Genomic DNA, 24748 nt, shown 5'->3' with positions numbered 1-24748 from the left:
TTGTAAATAATCCTCCCAAATAGACACTCTAGAGGGATTTTATCCCTTTTGTGTTCAAAATTCAATTTTTCCATTCTATATTAAAATATGTCCCTTTTTCAGTATAAAAACGTGCTAACCTAACGGTGCTTTACAGAGTTTACTACTTTGTAGAAATGCAATGCCATATGCCATATAGGATTAAAATATTTATAAAAAGATTTACAATTTTGATAAAGGAAAAATTTTTATATAGCATTTGTACCTAGAGAAATAAAGTCTTTGGGGGTAAGGTATATATACTTGCCCAAGGACTTGGGGAAAATATAATATAAAATAAAATATATAGAGAGATATAAAGTCTTTGAGGGTAAGGTATGTATACTTGCACAAGGGCTTGGGGAAAATGTGCGATACAAATGAGAGAATATACTCTTACTGAAACTGTTTCTCATTTAACTACTGGTATCATTTAACTACAGTGCTGTTGGAAGCCACATTTTTAGATAGTAAATATTTTTTTTAAAGATTTTATTTATTTATTTGACAGAGAACACAAGGAGCAGAGAGGCAGGCAGAGAGAGAGAGAGAGAGAGAAGCAGGCTCTGCACTGAGCAGAGAGCCCGATGCGGGGCTCGATCCCAGGGTCCTGGGATCATGACCTGGGCCGAAGGCAGAGGCTTTAACCCGCTGAGCCACCCAGGCACCCCGATAGTAAATATTTTAGAGTAGCGGTCTCTGTTGCAACTACCCAACTCACCCATTGTACTGAAAAACCAACCACAGACAGTACATCAACAAATGACATGACTGTATTCCAATAAAACTTTATTTACAAAAATAGGCAACTTGATATCTGAATTGTACTACATTTTCATGAAGCAACCTTTACTATAGGTAATAGTTATGTTAAAATGTGACTTTTTGGGACACCTGGGTGGCTCATTCAGTTAAGCAACTGCCTTTGGCTCAGGTCATGATCCCAGGGTCCTGGGATCGGGTCCCCTGTTGGGCTCCCTGCTCAATGGGGAACCTGCTTCTCCCTCTCCCTCTGCCTGCCTCTCTGCCTACTTGTGCTCTCTCTCTTTCTCTCTGTCAAATAAATAAATAAATAATCTTTTAAAAGGTGTGACTTTTTAAAATGCAAGTGTTCAATGCAAATTCATATAAATAAGGCACATAATTTTTCACCCTATGCAAAAAAAGAGTAGATCTACCATATTCACTAATGTAGTTAGTGGTCACTTTTTCTCTGTATTGGTTGTGACAACCAGAAGTCACCTTGGGGCGCCTGGGTGGCTCAGTGGGTTGAGGCCTCTGCCTTCAGCTCGGGTCGTGATCCCGGGGTCCTGGGATGGAGCCCCGCATCAGGCTCTCTGCTCCATTGGGAGTCTGCTTCCTCCTCTCTCTGCCAGCCTCTCTGCCTACTTGTGATCTCTGTCTGTCAAATAAATAAACAAAATCTTAAAAAAAAAAAAAAAGAAGTCACCTGAAACGCAACTCTTTGTTGGAGGACCTGCAGCAATGTTCCCAGAGGTGTCTACTATGTGGAAATGCTGAGAGTAAGGAGAGAGGTACTCCAGGACTAGGCCATGGGAGCAGTGTTCAAAGTCATTTGGTTCCCTCCCCCTACAGCCCACTCTCACTCATAAGTCTGTTGTTCTGATCGTGGATTTCTATATTCACAAAATTGAAAGCTGGTTAATGTGCCCTCAGTCCAGGTACATTTGCCCTATACCTTCCTGAAACTTCATAAAATATAAATGCCCTTCCATTACAGAATTGGATTTTTTTCCTATTTACTATATTTCCTTGGACAATTTAATAGTGATTTTGAAGAGAAAATAATTAAATGGAAAAATAAATCTAGTTAAATGAGTTCAGTGTTCATTGGCAGTTCTTTTATACCATGACATTTCTTTGCTCTGTACTTTCAAGAATTTTCTCAAGACGAGAATACATGGTTGCAACACAGTAAGCACTGCATATCTTTTTTTTTTTTAAGATTTTATTTATTTATTTGAGAGAGAGAGAGAGAATGAGCATGACAGGGGGAAGGTCAAAGGGAGAAGCACACTCCTTGCTGATCATGGATCATGACCTGAGCTGAAGGCAGTCGCTTAACCAACAGAGTGACCCAGTCACCCAGCCCTGCATATCTTAAGAGTACTTTCTTTTCCCTTTTTCCTCCCATTTAAAATATTTATCATGGACTATTTAAGCTATATTCTTGGTATTAGCCCCAGTTCCCAAGAAAACAGAGCCCAGGAAAAGCTTAAGTACCAATTATTTATAGAGAGGATGAAGGAAAAGGGAAGTGAGGTAGGAAAAGATGGAAAGCCAATTACAGAGGCAGCCCAACTGTCACTTAGTCATGCAGGACATCTCTGAACAGGGAATACAGAAACAGTGTAATTTTGTAGCAATCTATTGGAGAACAGAGAGAGATTTCATCTGCCTGTGTAATACCCAGCCTCCAAGATGGTCCTTTATTTATATTTATATAGATTTATAAATATAAATATATTTATATAAATGTAAATATATAATATAAAATATAATATTTATAAATATGTGTTATATTATGCATAATTTAATATATAACATAAACATATATAATATTATATATAATATAATAAATATTATAGATATATCATATATAATTATATATAATATATATAATATAAATATATATTTGTGTGTTCCCATGGGTTTTTTTACAAAAATGAAAGGGTACTAGATATACTTGTTTCACTTACATGTAAGAGCATATATACTGATCTCATCCTTTTTAATGATTGCATAGTATTTCATTGTGTGGCTAAATCATAATTTAATTAACCAGCATCATGTTAAGTTGTTTCCACTCTTTCACTGTTACAAAGAATGATGCAGTAAACATCTTTACACATAAGTCTCTGTGAGTTTATCTATTAGATAAATTCATAGAAGAGGAAATGCTAGGTCAAGGGCTATGTGCATTTTACATTTCCTATCCTTAATTGCACTCCAAAAGCTTGTTCCTTTTTATGTTTCAACCAGAAGTATGTAATAAAGCATTTTCCCCACATCTTTCCTAATATATCTTATAATCAAACTTTTTTTTCAATCTGAGAAATATTTTCTTCTAGAAAATCACCTCAAAACAAGGAAGACACAATTGCAAACTACACCTTAGATGAAACTAGGAAATAGCTAGCTATAACCCAGAACTATGGTACATGAAAATGAAAGGTAGTTCAAAGAAATATAAGTGCTGTGGCTCAAAAAATATAGTCAAACCCAAGAGGTTCCAATTTCTTTTCAATTTATTGATGCCATCAAACATCTAACCACTATCCATTCATCTCCATCATCCTCAGATAATGATATTTTAACCTAGAGATATCAACTCAGGATCTTAAGATGGCAGCTCTAGATGTAAATATTACAGGAGTGCTTGGGTAGCTCAACTGGTTAAGCATCTGCCTTCAGCTTGGGTCATGATATGCAGGTCCTGGGATTGAGTCCCACACTGGGCTCCCTGCTCAGTGGGAAGTCAGATTCTCCCTCTCCCTCTGCCCCTCCCCAACAACCCTCTCCCGCTCATGTGTGTGCATGCTCTCTTGCTCTCCCTCTCTCTCAAATAAAAAAGTAAAAATCTTTACATTAAAAAAAATAAATGTAAACATTACACCTATACTTCTTATTCAAGACAGGAAGCAACAGGTCATGGACTGGAGAAATAGAAGCAAGTTCTCATATCTTGTCTCTTTAATCCCAATGCAAATTCTTCCCCAGAAGCCCCCAGTAAATTTCATCATATATCGTATTAGGCAGAATTGGTCCATATGTCCATCTTTAGATACATAGTCTAGAAAATCCACTTCCAGTGACAGGTGATTCATCATCACTAGGGCCTGCCCCAAGAGATCCAGGAGTCCATCCAGTTACTTCTGTCCCCCACTGATCAGTCAACTCTGTCCTAGAGCAGCCCAGCCCTAACCACCGTGCATGATTCCCAACCTACAGCCCTGGAGGCCACTGGGGCCAGTGACCCATTCTCACCCATCACAGACCCAGTGTCAATCCCCATGCCACACTCGTCTGACCAGGCCAAGGCAAAATTGCAGAGCCACATCAACTCCAAATGTGGGCAGATTCACCATGGTGAGGTCCTTGCTGGTGTATATAGCTCTTGGCAGTGCATAATTCCTGGGGGCCTGCAAGTGGCTCCCTTCACTTGCATCCCAGAAAACAAGCCCTTGGAGCTAGAGGCAGCAACTGACCCTGCCCTACAGCAGAAAGCTATGCCCTGGATACCAATGGCCCTTGACCAACAGCAACAGGCCTCACCAGATGCTGTCCCTGAACACCCTAAGCTGCCCCAAGCCCTGTCCAAGGGAGCCATTGAGAAACTGGAGACAACATTGTGGCACAAGTACCTGGCCTTCTTGTCAGGGCTGCCAGCTCTTTATTAAGTGGCTCTCTCTAGGGCCATGGCACTGGCAATCTCTACCCAAGCTGTAATCACAAGAATAGTGCCTGGACCTGGTGAATTCTCAACTGAACCTCTGACTCAGATGATCTCATCTGAAGAGCAGTCTCTGAGTCCTGGACCAAGCTTTCAAGATATCAGTGATACTTGTGCAGACATTGAAGATGAGCTCCAGGTTGAAGAGCTGGTAGAAGAAATGATCAAGATGGTGCCTTTAGAAAGCCAGGCAGACATCAAAAGAAATGAAATCATGCCATTTGCGACAACGTGGATGGAACTAGAGCATATTATGCTTAGAGAAATAAGTCAATTGGAGAAAAATAGCTATCATATGATCTCTCTGATATGAGAAAGTGGAGATGCAACGTGGGGGATTTGGGGGGTAGGAAAAGAATAAATGAAAAAGATGGGATCAGGAGGGAGACAAACCATAAGAGACTCTTAATCTCACAAAACAAACAAACTGAGGGTTGCCGGGGGGAGGTGGGTGGGGAGAGGGTGGTGGGGTTATAGACATTGGGGAAGGTATGTGCTATGGTGAGTGCTGTGAAGTATGTAAACCTGGCAATTCACAGATCTGTACCCCTGGGGCTAATAATACATTGTATGTTTATAAAAAGTTTTATTAAAAATAGATAAATAGGCTGTCTTTTTTCCACTGTATATTTTTTCCTGTTTTGAAAAAAAAATAGATAAATAAACAGTTTTTTTTAAAAAAGAAAGCCAGGCAGAGACCTCTGGGCCCTACACACTCAAGAAACCCATCTTAGCCAAACTAAATTTCCATCTAAGAAAGAAGATCCTAGAGATACAACTTGGAATTCCCATAAAGGCTAGGCTGTCCAGAGAACAAACTGTAGCAAACTCAGACAACACATCCACACAGGATTAGTCTAGAGAACCTAGGAGAAACATTGCTCCAGGATCTCCCCATCCCACCAGATACTCCTCGTGTCCCAGATCCAGAATGGCTCCACCTTAAAGAACAGCTGGCCCTTGAGTTAAAGGCGGTGCAGCAGAACCAGAAGCAACCTAGTTCAAGAGCAGTATCTCATGGTTCTGCCCACTGGGCCTCTAAGATATCACAACCCAGTGGGGACATGACAGAGGCCCAGGTGCTCTGTGTTCAGTTGGAGGCCAGTGTGAACAGCCCCAGCCTGGAGGAGCCCTGGAGTCCTGAGTCCCAAAGCCCTGGCCACAGCAAGGACTCAGCCCATGTCCCCATGCTGGCAGAAAAGAGAGAGGACCCAGGGAAACCCAAATTGGCAGGGGACCATGGAGAAGGGGATGCAGGGTTTGCACACTCCTCCACAAGAGACATAAGCCACCCTGATGAAGCCCAGACACCAAAAGGGATGCTTCTGAACAGGACACCTCACAGCCCCTGGCGACGGAGCCGTAGCTTTCATCTTGATGCTCCCTGTGAACACAGTACCCGACATCACCCTCAGATTAAGCTTCCAGAGCCACCTCCAGGAATCCCTGGGGTGAAGGTACCTGAGAAGAATGACCCGCACAACAGTCAAACCAAGCTTAATGTATTCCTCAAACCAGCAAGGATTCCTAAGAATGCCCAGCCTGTGGTGCCCCAGGCATCACAGGGCCAGCTTTTCCTGGGCCAACTCGTTCAGGGTAAGCCTTTGCAGGGCCCAACTTTGAAAGGTCAGGTTTTGCAGGGACAGGTGATGCCAGTCCACACTCACAAGAGGCCCAGCCTTCCAGAATCAGGCTTGAGAAGTAAGATGAAATCCTTTCTTCACTGTTTTAACTCCAAGGCAAAAAGCAAAGTGCATGAGGAATCCATGTCCTCTACAGCCGGGAAAGGGGCCAACACCAGAAAAGAAAATGCAGAAAAGGGCCTGGCTCCAGCCAAAAGTTCCATGGGGCAAACCAAGACAGAGAGGACAAGAGGGGACTCCAAGGCCCAATCTTCCCCCACTGAGAAGCAGGAGGGCCTGGCCTTCTTGGATGGTCCCCATTCCCCTGACAGTAAGCTCCGGCACCGCTCCCGCTCTCACCAATTCCATTCTGCCTCAGTCCTGGGCCACTCCCGCCACTGCCCTCGGCACTGTCCTTTAGTGGCTTGTGCCACACAACCAGGGAATGTACCCTAGCTCTCACCTCCCACCTCAGAGAGAAACGTTGGTCTGCTCAAGAAGACCCAACACAATCAAAAGTCATTGTAGGCTCTCATCTGTGTCCCTTGAAGAGGATTGCTACTGTCATTTTCATTTAATGGTGCATGTGGGGCAGAGTGCCACCTAAAATACACTCTATGTCTCTAAGCAAAGCACTGTCTGTCTCCTCCTTCTCTCCACTGTGGTGTGTTAAGGGAAGGCATGAGGGGAGGCTGAAGTGTCCTTCCCATATAGAGAAGGAACTTTAATCCACTCTTAAGCTGGGTCAGCTTTCCACACAACTCCTCCTGGCCCACCCTGGACTATGGATAAAGGGGCTTGGGCAGAGAAGGAAGGTAAGGTAAATAAAGGTCAGGTTTGAATTCTATCATGGCTTCCCATTGGTGTCTTTAGCCCCAGAGAAGCAATGTGGACTTGAGGATAGCAGTGATGAGGAGGATTGGCCACGAATCCCACAGGCAGAATCACTCATGATTTCCTTAGAGGCCCACAGTCTGCGGGGGAGGTTTTTAGAGGAGTGCCATAGTGTTCCAACTTTGAGGAGGTATGTTGTGTTTATCAAAAACATGTAGCTAACATGACAGGATGTCAAAAGCAAATGATAGAATCTCCCCCCTCCTCTGCTCCTGATGGTTATTGGCAAGATCTTTTTGGAGAGCTCATCTGGGAAGCTGCTGTAACTCTCTTGCCTATATCTTGCCCACTGCCTGCCAGCTGCATGGACTCTTGGAATGAAGATCAGAGTAGGTCATGAAAAGGGACTTGTCCCCCACTCCCAAGGGCAGGCAGGGAGAGAATCAGGGAGGGGGAGCATGTAGATGGGAGATCAGAGTACCTGGGACAGAGGCTGACTGTTCCTGACCAGGGTATGATAAGGAAGCAAAGCCAATTTACTTTGCACTCAAAAGAGCCTGGAGCCAGGAAGCCAAACCAAAGTTCAGATGCTCTTTAGGGGAAGTGAAAGAGTAAATCTGAGCTTCAGTCTGCTTGCCCATGGTGTAATAAAGAGCAACCAGCTGAGCCTTGTTATCCAAAGGTAATACAAATAAATCCAAAATCAGAACACTCTCCCTGTACCCTACCAAACTGTGACCTAATGTCTTGTAATGTTGTAACTAGAAGCACATTGTTTGCTTAGCCCAAATATGAAGTTAGTCACTGAGTTCTAAGCTTGATATCCGTCAAGTTTGCTCCTTTCCTCTACTATTATTGCCTATTTGTATTCCGTTTCCATCTATTCTTGACAGAATAGTTTAAATAATGGCTCATATCCCAGGGCTTAGAATAGTGGCTGATCCACAGTAATACATTAATACTACTTAAAATAAAATTCTGAGCTGGGAAGCAGACAAATCACTACATTAGTATGATAAGGTCTATAGAATGGGAGATCCTGTCACAGGAGGAAGAGGACCCCAGAAGGATTACAGTAAGAATGACTTTGAGAAGTGTCTTACATTCAACAATAAAAATATTTGAGTACTTACTATATCCAAGGTACTATAGCAAACACAACAATGAAGAAAACAGAGGACTTACACAATGGAGCTCATGATCTCATGGGATAGAGTCTCACTTGCCAATATTGTCTAATCAAAATATATGTTTGGATGTCCAATAGTCATCTTAAACTACAGAAAAGTGAACAACTGATTCCCCACCCATCACCATTACCCAATCACACATACAAAACACACTTCCTGGACAGTATTTACCATATCACTTAATGGCAACTCCATCTTATCATTTTCTCAAGACAAAAATATTAATGTCATCTTTGGCCTTTTTTTCCATAATACATATCCAATCCATCAGTAAATCCTGTGTCCACCTACAAAATTAATTGAGAACATGACCACTTCTCATTCTGTCTCTGCAGTAGCCACATAACTAATTTTCCAGCTTCTTTCTAAGACTATATCTCAACAGCCTGTTATCAACACAGAAGCTTGATAGTCCTCAAGGAGGGTCCTAGCAGGCTGTGGATGATTAGATAGATAGAGGGAGAGAGAGAGAAAGAGATAATAGATGATAGATAGGTAGGTATAAAACCATGAGATTGGATAGGATCACCAAAGAAATGAGTATAAATTAAGGAGAGTTCTAGGACTGGGCTCTGAGACACTCTAACATTAACAAATTAGGGGCAGAGGGGAATGCAGGAACCAATAAGTAAAGACTGCAAAGTAGTAGCCAGTGAGGTAGGAAGAAGAGCAGTAGAGTATAATATACCAGAAGCCAAGGGAAAGAGTATTACAAGGAGATAGTGAGAAACTGCATGAAAAGTTGCCAATCAGCCAAGTAAGATGAGGACTCAGATGATTTTTAAGTTTAGCAACATAGAGATCATTCATGCCTTGAGAAGAACAGACCCAGGTGAATAGTGGAAATGAAGCTGTGATTGGAGTAGATTCAAGAGAGAATGGAAGAGCAAGTGGTCATAGCAAGTATAAGCAACTGTTCCAAGGAATTCTGTTCCATAGGCATGCTGAAAAATGAGGACATAGAGCAGGGTTTTTAAAGGTGGGAGACATAATATGTTAGATGTTGATGGAAAAGACTAAATGGAGAGGAGTAAGTTGACAATGCAAGAGAACAAAGTAACACAATAGGAGTGAGTCCCCCCAAAAAGGGGTTGGGGGGGGGGGGGACTTGACTAAGCACAGACGATGCACTGGTGGTAAGTAAGGAACAGGTGACATTAATGAGGGAGGACTTTGTATATCAAGAGAAAAAAGTTTCCCCCACAATTAAGAGAGTGGGGACAAAGATCATGAAGGGAGAACGAGAAGCTGGGAAGAATCATAGCAAATGGTGGAAAGGACAAAATGGAAAGCCAAAGTCATATGTGGAGGAGAATTCTAGAAAGTACCATGGTGAGTTATATTTAAGGCCTAAGAAGTCGGTAGTAGTGTGTGAGCCCAGGTGGTCAGAAAAACTGGTTGAAGTTGGTGATCATCTGTGTGGAACAGTTGCTCTTGGAACACAGTAGAAGAGATGGCAGAGAAAGCTCTAAATGCATGGAACATAAGGAAGAGGAGAGGACTTGAGACAGAGGAATAGGGCAGCTGTTGTGTCCTGGTGTCCTCCCAGGGACTACGGTAGTTTGGAGGGGGGAAGAGAGAAATGGAAGGCAAAAGACAAAGAGCCTCTGAGGGCTCCCCTGAGGAGATGGAAAGAATCTGTTTTGGACACTCTGTATCTCTCAAAAGGTGGCATCTCTGCATTCCCACCTTCTGGCCTACCTCACAAAAGCCAAGAGCTCAAGGAAGTGGAAGAAGTGTTATAGTTTCCCTATAATGTGGTATGGGGGACAATTAAATGCCCCTGCCTTACTAATTCCTAAGGAAATCCAGGATGACTCAATATCCCATTAAACCAAGAGGTGGTGGCAGGACTTTCTTCCTCTGATAGGACCCAATGTGTCCACTGCTAACAGGATGAAGAAAAGCCAGGATGGAAAGAAGCATGAATGTATCCCTCCTCTGAATGGTGACTCTGCCTAAGGGATGGGAGCCAAGCCCCTTTGTGACCCTCAGGATGAGGAGGTACAAGGCTCAAGCCTGCTGAGCCAACACCCTCCAGGTGTTTTCCTAAAGCATGCCCAGAGATCATAGGAGGTCTTGTGACAGACACATCCTCCCTGTCAGGTAGCAATTAGGCAGAGAGCCACGGAGCAAGGATGTGGGGTGGGGGGAGAGGGGACAGCATGAAGGGAATGACCCAGAAAGGTCACAGCAGCATCGTGTGGGAAGCCAAGGTTAATGTGCACACATCCTGACTTAGGTGGAATGGGTCCTTCCCATGGTCCCCTCAAGCTTCTACCTGTCCCAGAACAGTGTGAGTTCATAGTGCTGACCAAAGTCCTACAATAAAGGGTCAAAAGGCATAAAGATGAGCTGGAACAAACACCTTCAGGATTCTCAGTTTCAGCAAAGCCAAGAGCTGAGAGAAGATAGGGTCAGAGCCTGTGATTCACACAGGATGTTGTTGAGAGATGAAACCTTGTTCATCCCATCCCATTACCCTAGCACAGCCCCCACCCTCCAGCTTTCCCGAGTCTCAACAGAGGTAAAATCAGAATAAAAGGCCTCATGGAGGATAGAAACTCAAGCATTTACACCTCCAGTGTAAATGGTGGTGGCAGGTGCTAGGAATATATCAGTGCTTGCTTGGGAACTCTGTGGAGTACACCTCTGACCCTCACAAGTAACATGGCATGGTGAAAGGTTCGGACCTTCTGGAGCCCTTCCCGACTTCTGCAGAGGACACCTAAGAATTCTATGGAGAGAATTTCAGGCACCTGACTACCTGCGGTGGAGGAAAGTGGCTTCTCCACAAAATCACTTCTCCTGTCAAACATTGAGTCCTAGAGGATAGAAACCATGACTGCTTCATTTTTGTACCTGCTTACCACAGCCCATCCAGGGAGAACAGTGAACACAGAATGGGAACAGGAGTAAACCCCACAGATGCTACTTTCTGCACCATGTGAGAGGGGCCTGGGCTTCTGCTCATTCCCAGCCATCCAAAGCCTAATGTTCCACCTGGGTCAGGGGCCCACGGCAGAGGCCAGGTCTGTCACAGAACAAGGAACAAGAGTGGTTACTGCGTCCAACATAGGAAGAGGAAAGAAGAGAAGACAGCCTGGGCTTCAGGTGCAGAGATGAGGAACGAACACGATGCAGGCATGGAAGGTACTGGGGGACACAGAAGACCAGATCCCTGTGGCTCTGGCAGGGCCTGCAGAGGAATGTTCATTCCTATCCCCAGAGATACTGAGGCCAGGACCCTGAATACTTGGTCTGGATGAGAGCATAGGGAGGGAAAGGGGCCCTGGGAAGGGGCCAGAGGGAGATCTCTGTTTCCAGAAGGAGGGGTGGGCTCTGCCAACTGCCCCCCCTTTTCTGCCTTCCCCCTCTCTTCCACTGTAACTTCTCTGGGTCCATGGCCATGCAAGGAGCATGTTGGGGGCTTTCCAGAGTATATCGCTCTCAAGGTCGAGTCTGCTACAGAGGCCACAGGGGCAGGACCCTGGGCAGACAGCTGGTCTCATGGGAATCCAGACAGCGGGAAGGGAAAGGAAGCCATTCCTTGCGGTAAATGATGCTGGCAGCTGGGGAGTGTCAGGGAAGAGGGGCAGGGTAAAGTGAGAGGCCAGAGCAGAATCCCACACATAGTCAAAGACACATGGACACAGACATCCAGCCACACAGATGCATAAACACAAGGACACAAAGTCAATGTTGCCACTGCAAAACTAATTCAGAGAACCCAGAGACATGTCCAGGAAACACACCTACCTAGACTCAAGAACACCCTGAGTCAGACATGCAGGAGCAGATGCTGGCACAAGCACCATGCAGGCACAAAGACAGTCTCCCCATTGTGTCTGCAAACAGATACAGACCATCTTGCAGACCTACAAACACAAATGCAGTCCAAATTCGTCCCTCAACATTGGTCTCCTCCATAAAGCTCCTAGGTCACCTTAAAGCAGGCCTGTCTTTCCCTCCTCTAAACTCTGCTTTCTGATTTCTGTCTCATTGCTTCTCCTTTAATAAGGACAGTCTTGGATTCACATGCACACCCTGGTCTCAACAACATGGCTGTGGGCTTTCAAAGGGAAATGACAAGGTCAGCAAGTGAGTCCACTGCCCTCTTCAGCAGCCCCATCCTTCACCTATACACCCATCCCCATCCACAGGAGTGTCCCCAGTTTACTGCAGGGTCCTGACCCCCAGGCTCTCAGCAGACATAGACCTAAGGGAAGAATAAACCAGACCTTTCAAGATAATGCTGGTGGGTATTGCCTCCCAAAATCTTTACCTTGCCCTATGCTTACCACTGTCTACCTCGAATCTGTAACCAACTACATCAATGCTATTCCAAGCAGTTACCTAACCCTAGATGGCTACACACTGAGAAATGTCTGTGCTTCCACTAGGCCCACAAATATCACACACTTAGGACAGAATAGGTCATCTGCACTCCAGGAGATCAGTAGCCCCTTCATTAACACGTGCATAGTCATCAGAGCAGGATGTTCCTGGAGGGCTCAGTGCTCAGCTAGGAACCTAGGAGCACCAAGGTACCCAGGCCATTTGATCCTTGTTAAACAGAAATTCATCCAAGTCTCTGTGTTCTGTTCTCCAATATCTACATTCCAGCCTATCCTGAGGATTAAATGAGGGGCTTGGTTCAGGGCTGCAAGTTCCAGACTGCCACACCAAGCTTAAGGCAAGTGGAACTATGAGTGGAATGAGCCAAGGCTAGCAGCTGAGTGCCCAGGAATGGCTGTGTGGCCAACTTGTGTTCCCAGAGAAGGATAACAACTCCTTCTATTGTCTCAACCCCTGTCCTGTGGACTGTATCTATACCAGGTCTCCACTATCTTCCAGACTTTCTCACTGTCTCCCTGCCATGTCTCCCACCTCCACCTCATAGGCTCAGTCACCTGCAGCCCTGTATGTGGCAGAGACTTGCTGTCACCTTCCTGCTCTGACAGCAGCTCTTTCCAGTTCTAGTTTTTTGTCCAGCCAATTATCTACCTCCAGCAAAGTCTTTAGTCTTTCCCTTGCTTTTCCCAGGGCCCCTAACTTAGGATCTAAGTCCTAGGAATAAGCATGGATGAAACATCCACCTCCAAGATGAAACATCTCTCAATAGCTGATCTACCACTATAAGCTTAAGTCCAGCAGTAGGGACTTATAGTAGACCCTAGAAAAAGCCTCCTGAGTAGAGGAAATTCAGTCAAGGATGGGACCTAAGGGGGCTTTGGACCATTTGACAAAAAAGAGCCTCCCTCCATGATGGTATAAATAAGGGGAAGGACAAGATGTCTTGGGAGACAGAGGGAAGCCAGGATTTGAGGAGAAGAAATAGACTGTCCCCAATTCTTCCCAGCCATCTCTCCCTTTTTCTATACATTGTGCCAGGCCAGAAAGTCCTTTCCCTCAGGAAGATTGGGGGGTGTATCACTCTAGCTTCCTCTTCTCCCAGACCATCTTTGTTACCTACTACAGGTTCTGTGCCCATCTGGAGTTTGGGATGGGGTGCAAAACAGACCAGGTGGATCTTCCAGCCCCACCCCCACCAAATGTTGTTTTTTTTTTTAAAGATTTTATTTATTTATTTGACAGAGAGAAATCACAAGTAGACAGAGAGGCAGGCAGAGAGAGAGGAAGGGAAGCAGGCTCCCTGCTGAGCAGAGAGCCCGATGCGGGACTCGATCCCAGGACCTTGAGATCATGACCTGAGCCGAAGGCAGCGGCTTAACCCACTGAGCCACCCAGGCGCCCCCCACCAAATGTTTGAAAGTGTATGGAGAACTTTAAAAAAACACAAATCCTTTGACTCTATTCTAAGATTCTATTTAAGATGGTCTGGTGGGGGGGTAGAGGGAGGCAGGGAGGCACCCAGATGACTCAGTTGGTTGGGCATCAGACTCTTGATTTTGGCTTGGGTCATGATCTTGGGGTCATAGAACCGAGCCCCAGGTCAGGTTCCACATTCAGAGCAGAGTCCGCTTCTCCTCTCTGCTCTTCCCCCTGATTCCTTGCTTGCTCTCTCTCCCAAATAAATAAATAAATAAATAAATAAATAAATAAATAAAATGTTTAAAAAAAAAAAAGTTAGTCTAGAGTGGTGTCTCTAATTCTATATTTCCAATGAGCTCCTCATGTGATTCTGAAGTACAGTCAAATTTGGAAAGAGTAGAAACAATTTAATATGATATACCTCTGGAATCATCTACATGCCCCCACCACCACCCCAGACCCAAGCTATCCTACCTTTCTGGGAACTCTTCAGAAACAGGCTGCTCACTCCTTACTTAGTCACTTCCACAGAGGGTGGGGGTAGATGGGGAAGGAGAGATTGAAGATATGGGAATTAAAAGCTTTCTCATGCCAGGATTTACCATCAGACCAGGTAAATGACCCAAGAAATCTTATCTCCTTGTTTTTGCCCAGTCCTGTCCCAAAAATGCCAAACTCTTGCCAGCTGAGTCAATCCCTGCTCTGCTTAAAGTCTCAGCCTGTTGTAAAACCTCAAGCTCAAAAACAACAACAACACCTCAAGTTCAAGAGCTCAATTATCTCTCCTTTAATTCATTCAGATTCCAGTCTCTCCACTCAGTGGATGGGATAAAACACCACATCCTCATCCCCAACCAACAATATCCCCAATATCCCCATCTCCAATCCCCATCCCTGCTGAATCCCACAAAAACACCCCAATCAAGGGCACAATCTTTCTGTCACTATCTTGTACTTGAACCACCCTGTCCTGATTTTATTCCTCTCAGTTCTTAACCTCTCCACATTTCTCTATGGTCTCCCTATCCCAATACAAACTGTCTTTCAGAAATCTGGGATAAGCCTAGGGAAGAGAGGGCATGGTGCTGAGTTTAGCACTCTGGGAACTAGATGAATTTTCCAGTCCTAACCTGATAATCACAACTCTGAGGTCCCAAGCTGGTCTGTCTACCAACAGTGTAAGAGGATTCCCCTTTTATCTCCATTGTATTTTCTCCATAATTTCTCCAACATGGGTGTTATACACAATGAATCAAGCCCCTGGGTGGCTCAGTGGGTTAAGCCGCTGCCTTCGGCTCAGGTCATGATCTCGGGGTCCTGGGATCGAGTCCCACATCGGGCTCTCTGCTCAGCAGGGAACCTGCTTCTCTCTCTCTCTCTCTCTCTCTGCCAGCCTCTCTACCTACCTGTGATCTCTCTCTGTCAAATAAATAAATAAAATCTTTAAAAATATATATATAACATAATAAAAATATATATATAGATTCTAAGATATAACCTAATAATACACCATATACCAGCATAAATTTCAAATGGATTAAAGTCTTAAAATGTTAAAAACTAATCTAAAGTAATGACAGCATGCAAAATGGCAGAGCAGGAAGCTCTAGGAGTTGATCCCTCCAATGAAGCAACCATTGAACTGGAAAGAGCAATTGGAAGCACCTATTTCAGAACTCTGTAACTTGATCAGACACTTATAACAATTGATGAAGGGAGAGGATGCTTGATCTTTCATAAGAGAACACTATGCATCAACTAGCTACTAGCTAATGCTGTAGGGAAAGTAGCCCACATTCCTGGAGTGTCTGGCTGGTTGCAGAGAATCTTGTCCTCCAAGAGTTGGGGATTATGCATTTTGGTTGGTCTGGCGGTTCCCTAAAGGACAGGTGCAAATGCTTGCCTTGGTTGCAGACCTCTTAGGCTACAGCAACTTCCACAGTGGCATAAATCACAATATTAAAAGGGACAGAACCAGGGGCATCTGGGTGGCTCAATGGGTTAAGCTTCTGCCTTCGGTTCAGGTCATGATCTCAGGGTCCTGGGATCGAGCCCCACATTGGGCTCTCTGCTCTTCAGGGAGCCTGCTTCCTCCTCTCTCTCTCTCTCTCTGCCTGCCTCTCTTCCTACTTGTGATCTCTGTCTGTCAAATAAATAAATAAATAATCCTTTAAAAAATGAACCAAACAAAAATTCTAGAGCCAAAAAAGCAATAATTTAATTTTTAAAGACTTTATGTATTTGAGAGAGAGGGAGAAGTGGGGCAGAGGGAGAGGAAGAGTGAGCACAGAGTCCAATGCAAGGCTTGATCTCAAGACCCTAAGATTATGATCTGAGCCAAAACCCAGAGTCAGATGTTTAAAAAACCAAGCCATCCAGGTGCCCCAAGCCAAAAATATAATAACTTAAGTGAAAAAATTAGCTGGCAGAATTCAACGAAACTTGAGAAGGTAGAAGGAAGGATCAGATACTTGAAGATAAGGCAATCAAAATTACTGAGTCTGGCTTGATTATAAAACCTGAAACCATAAAACTCTTAGAAGAAAACCTAGACAGTAAACTCTTTGACATCAGTCTTAGTAATATATTTGGGGGGGAGGCAATCTCCTTAGGCAAGGACAACAAAAGCTAAAATAAACAAATGGGATTATATCAGACTAGAAGGCTTTTGCACAGTAAAGGAAACCATCAACAAAATGAAAAGCAACCTGTTGAATCAGAGGAGAAATTTGCAAATCACACATCCAAGAACAGGCTAATATCCAAAATATATAAAGAACTCATATTTAAACCTAATATTACATTTATTAATATTAATAACTTAATATTTTAAAACCCCAATTTAAAAATAAGTAGAGGATTTGAATAAACATTTTTTCAAAGAAGACATAGAGATGGCCAAGAGGCACATGAAAAGATGCTCAACATCACTAATGATCAGGGAAATGCAAATCAAAACAATGAGATATCACCTCACACCTGTCAGATTGGCTATTACCAAAAAGACAAAAAATAACAAGTATTGGTGGAGAAAAGGGAACCACAATATAATATAAATTCATGCAGCAATGGAAACAGCTGGAAGTTTCTATTGGAAAATAAAATCATAATTGAAAAAGAAGACATTCTAACATATACCATACAAATACAAAGGATCATAAGAGACCACAATGAACAATTATATACCAACAAATTGGATAATCTAGAAGATAGGGATAAATTCCCAAGAACATACAACCTTCCAAGTCTGAATCACGAAGAAATAGAAAATCTAAATAGACCTATAACTAATTAGGACATTAAATCTGCAATTAAAAAATCTCTCAACAGGGGCGCCTGGGTGGCTCAGTGGGTTAAGCCGCTGCCTTCAGCTCAGGTCATGATCTCAGGGTCCTGGGATCGAGTCCCGCATCGGGCTCTCTGCTCGGCAGGGAGCCTGCTTCTCTCTCTCTCTCTCTCTCTCTCTCTCTGCCAGCCTCTCTACCTACCTGTTATCTCTCTCTGTCAAATAAATAAAATAAAATCTTAAAAAAAAAAAAAAATCTCTCAACAAAGAAAAGCCCATGACCAGATAGATGGTCCTGGTAAATTCTACCAGGTGAATCCTTCACTGGTGAATTCTACCAAACATTTAAAGAAGAATTAATACCAATCCTTCTGAAACTCTTCCTCAAAACTGAAGATGAAGGAACACTTCCAAACTCATTTTATGAGGCCAGCCTTACTCTGATACCAAAGCCAGACAAGAACACTGCAAGATAATAAAATTACAGGCCAATATCCCTGATTAACATACATGCAAAAATCCTCAACAAAATACTTACAAATCATATTCAGCAGCACATTAAGACTCATGCACTATGATAAAATGGTATTTATCCCTGGGATCCAAGGATGGGTCATATACTCAAATCAATAAATCTGAAATACCACATTAACAGAATGAAGGATAAAAATTATATGATCATCTCAGCAGATGCAGTAAAGCATTTGACAAAATTCAACATCATGTCATGATAAAAAAAACTCTCAATAAATTAGGTATGCAAGGAACATATCTCAATATAAATAAGGTCATAGATGACAAGCTTTCAGCTAACATCATCCTCAAAAGTGAAAGGTTGAAAGCTTTTCCTGTAAGATTAGGAACAAAACTGGGGTACCTGCTGTCTCAGTCAGTAGAGCTTGAGACTCTTGATCTAGGGGTCTGAGTTCAAGCCCCACATTAGGCATAGAGTTTACTTTAAAAAATATTTGGGGCACCTGGCTAGCTCAGTTGGTAAAACACGTGACTCTTGATCTCAAGGTTGTGAGTTGGAGCCTCCTATTGGGGAAGATTAGGAAAAACATGAGGGTGCTTACTATCATCACTTCTGTTCAACTCAGTTCTAAAAGTCCTGGCCAGAGCAATTAGGCAAAGAAAGAAAGAAAGAAAGAGAGAGAGAAAGGAATAAAGAAAGGAAGGAAGGAAAAGAAAAGAAAAGAAATAAAAAGCATGCCGATCAGAAAGGAAGAAGTAAAACTGTCTCTGCTTGTAGATGTCATGATCTTACATATAGAAAATCCCAAGGACTTCACCCAAAAAACCTGTTAGAACTAATAAACAAATTCAGTAAAGTTGCAGGATACAAAATCAACATACAAAAACCAGTTGCATTTCTATATACTAATAACAAACTAGAAGAGAAATTAAGAAATAATCCTACTTACAATATCATCAAAAATAATAAAATACTTAGGAATAAATTTAACCAAGGAGGTAAAGACTTATAAACTGAAAAATATAAGATATTGATGAAAGAAATTGAAGAGGAGACACAAATAAATGGAAAGATATTCTGTGTTCTTTGATTGGAATATTAATAATGTTAAAATGTCCATACTACTTAAAGTGAGCTACAGATTCAAAGCAATCTTATCACAATCCCAATGGCATTCTTCCACGGAAATATAAAAAAGAAAATGTAAAATTCATATTGAACCACAGAAGATCCCAAATAGCCAGAATCTTGAAAAAGAAAAACTAAGCTGGAAGCATCATACTTCCTGATTTCAAACTATAGTAAAATGCTATACTAATCCAGGCACCTGAGCAGCTCAGTCAGTTAAGGATCCAACTTGATTTCAGCGAGGCTCCACACTGGGCAAGGAGGTGTGGAGAGTCATCAGAGAAATGCAAACAAAACCACAATGACATATCACCTCATTCCTGTTAGAATGCCTAGTATCAAAAAGACAAGAGTGAGGTGCCTAGGTGGCTCAGTTGGTTAAACATTGGTCTTCTGCTCAGATCCTGATCTCAGGGTTCTGGGATCTAGCCCTGCATCAAGGGGAGTCTGCTTCTACCTCTCTCTCTCCCTCTGCCCCTCACCCCTCTCACTCTGGTCCTCCCCTTCTCACCCCCAACCCCCTCACCCCGCTCATGCTCATACTTGTGCTCTTGCGCTCTCTTTCTCTCTCTCTCTCAAATAAATAAATTATAAAGAAAGACAAGAGATATCAAATGTTGGAGATGATGTGGAGAAAAAGGAACCCTGTACCTTATTGAGGAGAATGTAAATTGGTGCATCCATTATGAAAAACAGTATAGATAGTCCTCAAATAATTAAAAATAGAACAATTGTATAATCCAGCAATCCCTCTTTTGGGTATATATCCAAAGGATATTTGTCCTCCCTTGTTCATTGTATCATTATCCACATAGCCAAGACATGGAAACAACTTAAGTGTCTATTAATGGATGAATGGATAAAGATGGGGTATATACATACAATGGAATATTATTCAGCCATTAAAAAAAGAAAGAAACTGCACTTTGAGACAACATGGATGAACCTAGATATCCTTTTACTAAGAGAAATAAGCCAGACAGATAAACAGAAATACTACACAGTATCACTTATATATGCAATTAAAAAAAAATTCAAACACACAGAAAAAGAGTGGTGGTTGCCAGGGGTTCAGGGCAGAGAGAGAATGGGAAAATGTTGGTCAAAGGGTACAAACTTTGTTAGAAGATGAATAAGTTCTAAGGAATGAATGTACAACATGGTCACTTTAGTTAATAATACTATAGTATACACTTGAAGTTTGCTAAGAAAGTATATCTTAAACATTCTCACCACAAAAAAAAGAAAAAAGTCACTATGTGAAGTGATGGAGTTGTTCATTAACTTGATTGTGGTAATTATTTTACAATGTATACCTACACGAAATCATCACATTATAATGCTTAAAATAAACACAAATTTGTACTTTTCAGTTATACCTCAATAAAGCTGGGGGGAAAACAAGTGGAAAACTTCATGGCCTTGGATTGGCAATGGTTTCTTAAAATACGACATCAGGGCACCTGGGTAGCTCAGTGAGTTAAGCCTCTGCCTTCAGCTTAGGTCATGATCTCGGGATCCTAGGATCAAGGCCTGCATGGGCTTTCTGCTCAGCAGGGAGTCTGCTTCTCCCTTCCTCTGCCTGCCTCTCTGCCTACTTGTGATCTCTCTCTCCTGTCAAGTAAATAAATAAAATCTTTTGTATTTTATTTTATTTTTTTTTTGGTTAACTGAACATAATTAAATTAATTAGTTAATTTTTTTTCAGCATAACAGTATTCATTATTTTTGCACCACAACCAGTGCTCCATGCAATCTGTGCCCTCTCCAATACCCACCACCTAGATCCCGCAACCTCCCACCCCCCCCACCCCTTCAAAACCCTCAGATTGTTTTTCAGAGTCCATAGTCTCTCTGGGTTCACCACCCCTTCCAGTTTCCCTCAACTCCCTTCTCCTCTCCATCTCCCCTTGTCCTCCATGCTATTTGTTATGCTCCACAAATAAGTGAAACCATATGATAATTGACTTTCTCTGCTTGACTTATTTCACTCAGCATAATCTCTTCCAGTCCTGTCCACGTTGCTACAAAAGTTGGGTATTCATCCTTTCTGATGGAGGCATAATACTCCATAGTGTATATGGACCACATCTTCCTTATCCATTCGTCTGTTGAAGGGCATCTTGGTTCTTAAAATCTTTTTTTAAAAATATGACACCAAAAGCACAGGAAACAGAAAAATAAATAGGTAAGTTGGACAAAATTTTAAAATTCTGTATATTAAAGGACACTATCAAGAGAGTGAAAACCCACAGAATGGGAGGAAATATATGCAAATCATATATCTGACAAAGGTCTATTATCCAGAACATAGAAAGAACTCTTACAATCCAGTAATCAGATGTGCATTTTAGGAACAGTCCTCAGCCTGCTAGAAGGATGGGGAGAGTATGGAACCTGGAATGCAGTGAAGAGGCAGTCTTCCTGGGGAACATTCCAGGGGAGAGGTGGTGAGGCCTGCACCAAGACAGCGGTCAAAGGTAGAAAGAGGGTCTGACAGATTCACCTGATACTGAGGGGAAAGACTCGGGCGGCTTAGGACCCGGATGAGCCGCGTGTAGTTTTTGTTTCCGCATACTAGTGAGGCTGGGTGCCAAGACAGGATCTGCCTTTCAGGAAGGAAAAGGAGGGAGATCCCTATTCTTGCCTGGACAGAGTGACTGGGAGTGGAGGAAGTGAAAGTGCCTGCCTGCATAAATAGGCAACAGACCAGTGCGAGCGGACACTCGGACCCCCAACTTGCAGCTGTCCACCTCGCGCACTACTCTGGCCTCGCCCTCACCCTCCACCACAGCCATGGCTCAGTTACTGACTCCTAGCCTTCTTGTCCTCGTCCTGGCTTTCTGCATCCCCTGGACCCAAGGTACCGAGGAGGGAGTTGCCAAGGATGGGGACAATGGTAGGCCTGGGTGGGAGCCTACAAGAAGCCCTGGCTCCCTGTAAACCCCACCCTGCAGGCAGTGATGGAGGGGCCCAGGACTGTTGCCTCAAGTACAGCCTAAGGAAGATTCCTGCCCGGGTTGTCCGCAGCTACCGGAAGCAGGAGCCAAGTTTGGGCTGCCCCATCCCGGCTATCCTGTGAGTGAATGCAAGAAGGTGGGTGCCACTGAGTGGGAGGGTGTGGTGGGCAAGACTAGGACAGGCTTGCTAATGCCCAACCCCCAGGTTCTCACCTCGGAAGCGCTCTCAACCAGAGCTGTGTGCAGACCCTAAAGAGCCTTGGGTGCAGCAGCTGATGCAGCGTCTGGACCAGCCGCCAGCCCCGCAGAAACAAGTCCAGGGCTGTAAGAAGGACAAAGGGACTCCTAAGTCTGGCAAGAAGGGAAAAGGCTCCAAAGGCTGTAAGAGGTGAGGAAGCTAAAGGAACGGGGGTGGGGAGGGGGGAGTGAAGGGGAGCCTCGCCCCTCAAGCCCCTCCCCTCTTCTGCCCTCCCAGGACTAAACCGCCACAGACCCCAGAAAGGTCCACAGCCCAGTGACCAGCCTAGAGCCCAGGAGGCCCCCAAACCTCACCAGGGCTTGGAACCCCGATCCAAGGAGCAAGAAGTGGGCTAGGAGAAAGGATGGGGTCCTCTTGCTCAGGGGCCCCAGAGCAACCACCTCATGCTGGCCTTGCCTCACCCCTTCTCCTGCTTCAACCATCCCATCTAAATTCCCAGCCCTACCCTGCATGGCTGAGATGCCCACACCAGGCCAGGCCCAGAAACAAAGAGGAGGGCGAATCTCCCAGAAAGCGTGAGAGGAGACAGCAGGACTGTCCCCTCTGAGGAAAGGTCACCCAGGACCCTCTGGACCTGACCCTGTTCCCGCTGCACCCTACTGCTTCCTTGTAAACATGATTTCTACCTAACAATAAAAAACTGTTCCAGCCTCCCACCCAAATATCTGTTCCTGTGTGTTTGTGTCCTGGGGGAAGCCAGTGTCGCTACAGGGTGGGGTCACACACTCTGGGGTCCCAGCCAAGAGCTAAACCTGGAAAATCCTATTTTCTCACCTAGTCCAAGAGTTTCTCTGCCCCCCAGGTACCCTGGCAGTAGAAGGGACCTGGGCTGCTCCTGGTCTCTGAGAAATCCCTATTGATAAGAGACGTTGGACCCATAGCACATATCCCCAAAGGCTCTGCAGGCCTCTGAGACCTTGAAGAGAGCCCTTTCGTGATTCTATCCAGCATTCTCTCACTCCAGGAGTGACCTACAGATCTTTTCCTAGCTCTACCTGGGACTGACTCCACTTTCCCTGGGGCCTTCTGAACGCCAACTCCCAAGTCCTCCTTTGGAAGGGTCCCCCCGAGGGAGACCTGTAACACGGGCAAACTCAAGTTCTACTAAACCCTACCCTATTGCACAGCTCCAGCCCTGGGACCCCTTCAGAGCCCCATCTCTTCTCAAACATCCAAGAGGATTCCCTTCTGCCCTAATCAGTGAAGTTGGGTCCCTCTTTGTTTAATAGGACTGTGTGCGTCTCTATCCCTATCTGGGCTTCTTGACTCCCTCAGCTCCCTTCCAGTTGGGAAAGCCTCCTCCCCTTCCCTTCTTTTCTCCCCTAGGGTCCTTTAGCCCCTCTAACCTCTGGACACCAAGCCCCTTTAACCTCCGGCAGTGATTTAGAACCCCAGAATTCAGATGTAAATCAGTGTCCTGAGCAAGAAAGACTCTTGCCTGGGTCTTTTCTATCTCTTTCTCCCTCGAGCAGAGATCCTCTTATTCCCTCCTTCACTCTTATATAGGGAGAGGGACGACCATCAGGTGGGCCAGGCCATGTGAGAAAGAAGGAAATAGATCCTGGAGGAGCAAAAAGCTAGAGGTGACTGCCCCACCAGCCTTTCCTTCAGTGGGAGCCTGAGCACACCATCTCATTTACTACTTATCATGAAGTCATTAAGTACTTGCTGTTGGCTCCTCCTGCAACCAGTGAAAACAGGGACTCTGCCTCGCTCTGCTTGTGCAGCAAATGTGATCTTAGTCTGCAAACTCAGGTGTGCAAGAATTACTGCATTTTTAAGAAGTTCTTCCAGGGGCGCCTGGGTGGCTCAGTGGCTTAAGCTGCTGCCTTCGGCTCAGGTCATGATCTCAGGGTCCTGGGATCAAGCCCCGCATCGGGCTCTCTGCTCAGCAGGGAGCCTGCTTCCTCCTCTCTCTCTGCCTGCCTCTCTGCCTGCTTGTCATCTCTCTCTGTCAAGTAAATAAATAAGATCTTTAAAAAAAATAAGTAAAATAAAATAAAAAGTTCTTCCAATGACCTCAATCCTACTCTGAGTCCCTGCACTGGGTGCTAGTGAGGAATTCAGCATCTGGCAGTCCTGAGCTCCCACCTACCAAGAGCTGTGCAAAAGGTCAGAGAAACACCAAGGCACAGAGTAGGCTTCCTACCCGCCCCCACACACACCATCCCATCATTGGACATCAGTCTTACCAGTGATTGCTAAGGTCCCTATAATACTAGTTGGTACGGCTTTTCAGGTGCTGGACTCTCAAACTCTTAGCTCTGTGCCATATTCAAGATATGGAAACTCAGCTATGAGAGCCTCTAGGCTTGTACCTGGCTTCCTCAGACACCCCCAGAGCCATGTACTCACGTTCTGCCACTTGCTTCAACACAACCCACTGCTGAACCTACACACCAATCCCCTCCCAGTCATAAAAGCCTCTTCAAAATCCTCTTCCCAGGCCCTCCAGGACAGAACCTTTCCCCAGGTTTACTTTGGACTTTTACATAGGCAGAAGGTCCTTTGACATCAGGCTGCCTCTGTTCTGAGCCCTGCCAAAACTCTTGCTTGCTCCAGAGAGAAAGGAAACACATAGGCAGAACAAACAAAAGTTCCTACTTTGCTAAATTATCCTGCCACGTTGCATGCTGCATATGTGTCTCAAACCCTGCCCTGAGCAGATGTGCAATATACTCTCTATTCCGTCAGAAAAAGAATGACCACTTTCCTTGTCTGCCATCA

At 44.2% G+C, this 24748-nt stretch overlaps 1 protein-coding gene, 1 long non-coding RNA gene and 1 pseudogene across 4 annotated transcripts in view; 2 read left to right on the top strand and 1 right to left on the bottom strand.

The window, feature by feature from the left end:
• Window positions 1-13861, bottom strand: part of LOC309846075 — a 277012-nt gene extending 263151 nt beyond the window's left edge. The window contains exon 1 of the long non-coding RNA XR_014301724.1: window positions 13691-13861. This is a non-coding gene — a long non-coding RNA (uncharacterized lncRNA). The remainder of the gene's footprint in view (window positions 1-13690) is intronic.
• On the top strand, window positions 2281-8958 carry LOC309847218 (protein SPATA31F1 pseudogene; annotated as a pseudogene). The gene is made up of 3 exons: window positions 2281-2301; window positions 3858-4799; window positions 5169-8958. The product of its transcript is annotated as a protein SPATA31F1 pseudogene (transcript).
• A 7562-nt stretch (window positions 13862-21423) lies between the features above and the next one.
• Window positions 21424-22683, top strand: CCL21 (C-C motif chemokine ligand 21; the record flags this gene model as incomplete). Of its 2 annotated transcripts, XM_082694689.1 has the most annotated exons (4): window positions 21424-21665; window positions 21760-21880; window positions 21968-22150; window positions 22238-22683. In XM_082694689.1, exons 1-4 carry the CDS (start codon window positions 21599-21601, stop codon window positions 22278-22280), a joined length of 414 nt encoding a protein of 137 aa, XP_082550815.1. In that variant the 5' UTR covers window positions 21424-21598. The 2 variants fall into 2 exon arrangements, with proteins under 2 accessions (XP_082550815.1, XP_082550816.1); XM_082694690.1 differs by lacking the exon at window positions 22238-22683 and having other exon boundaries at window positions 21968-22154.
• Window positions 22684-24748: the final 2065 nt, after the last annotated feature.

Source organism: Mustela nivalis, assembly GCF_964662115.1.
Source record: "Mustela nivalis genome assembly, chromosome: 13".
NCBI classification, from domain to species: Eukaryota; Metazoa; Chordata; class Mammalia; order Carnivora; family Mustelidae; genus Mustela; species Mustela nivalis.
The sequence above is the reverse complement of the archived record's forward strand: the minus strand, read 5'-3'. Positions and strand labels throughout refer to the sequence as shown.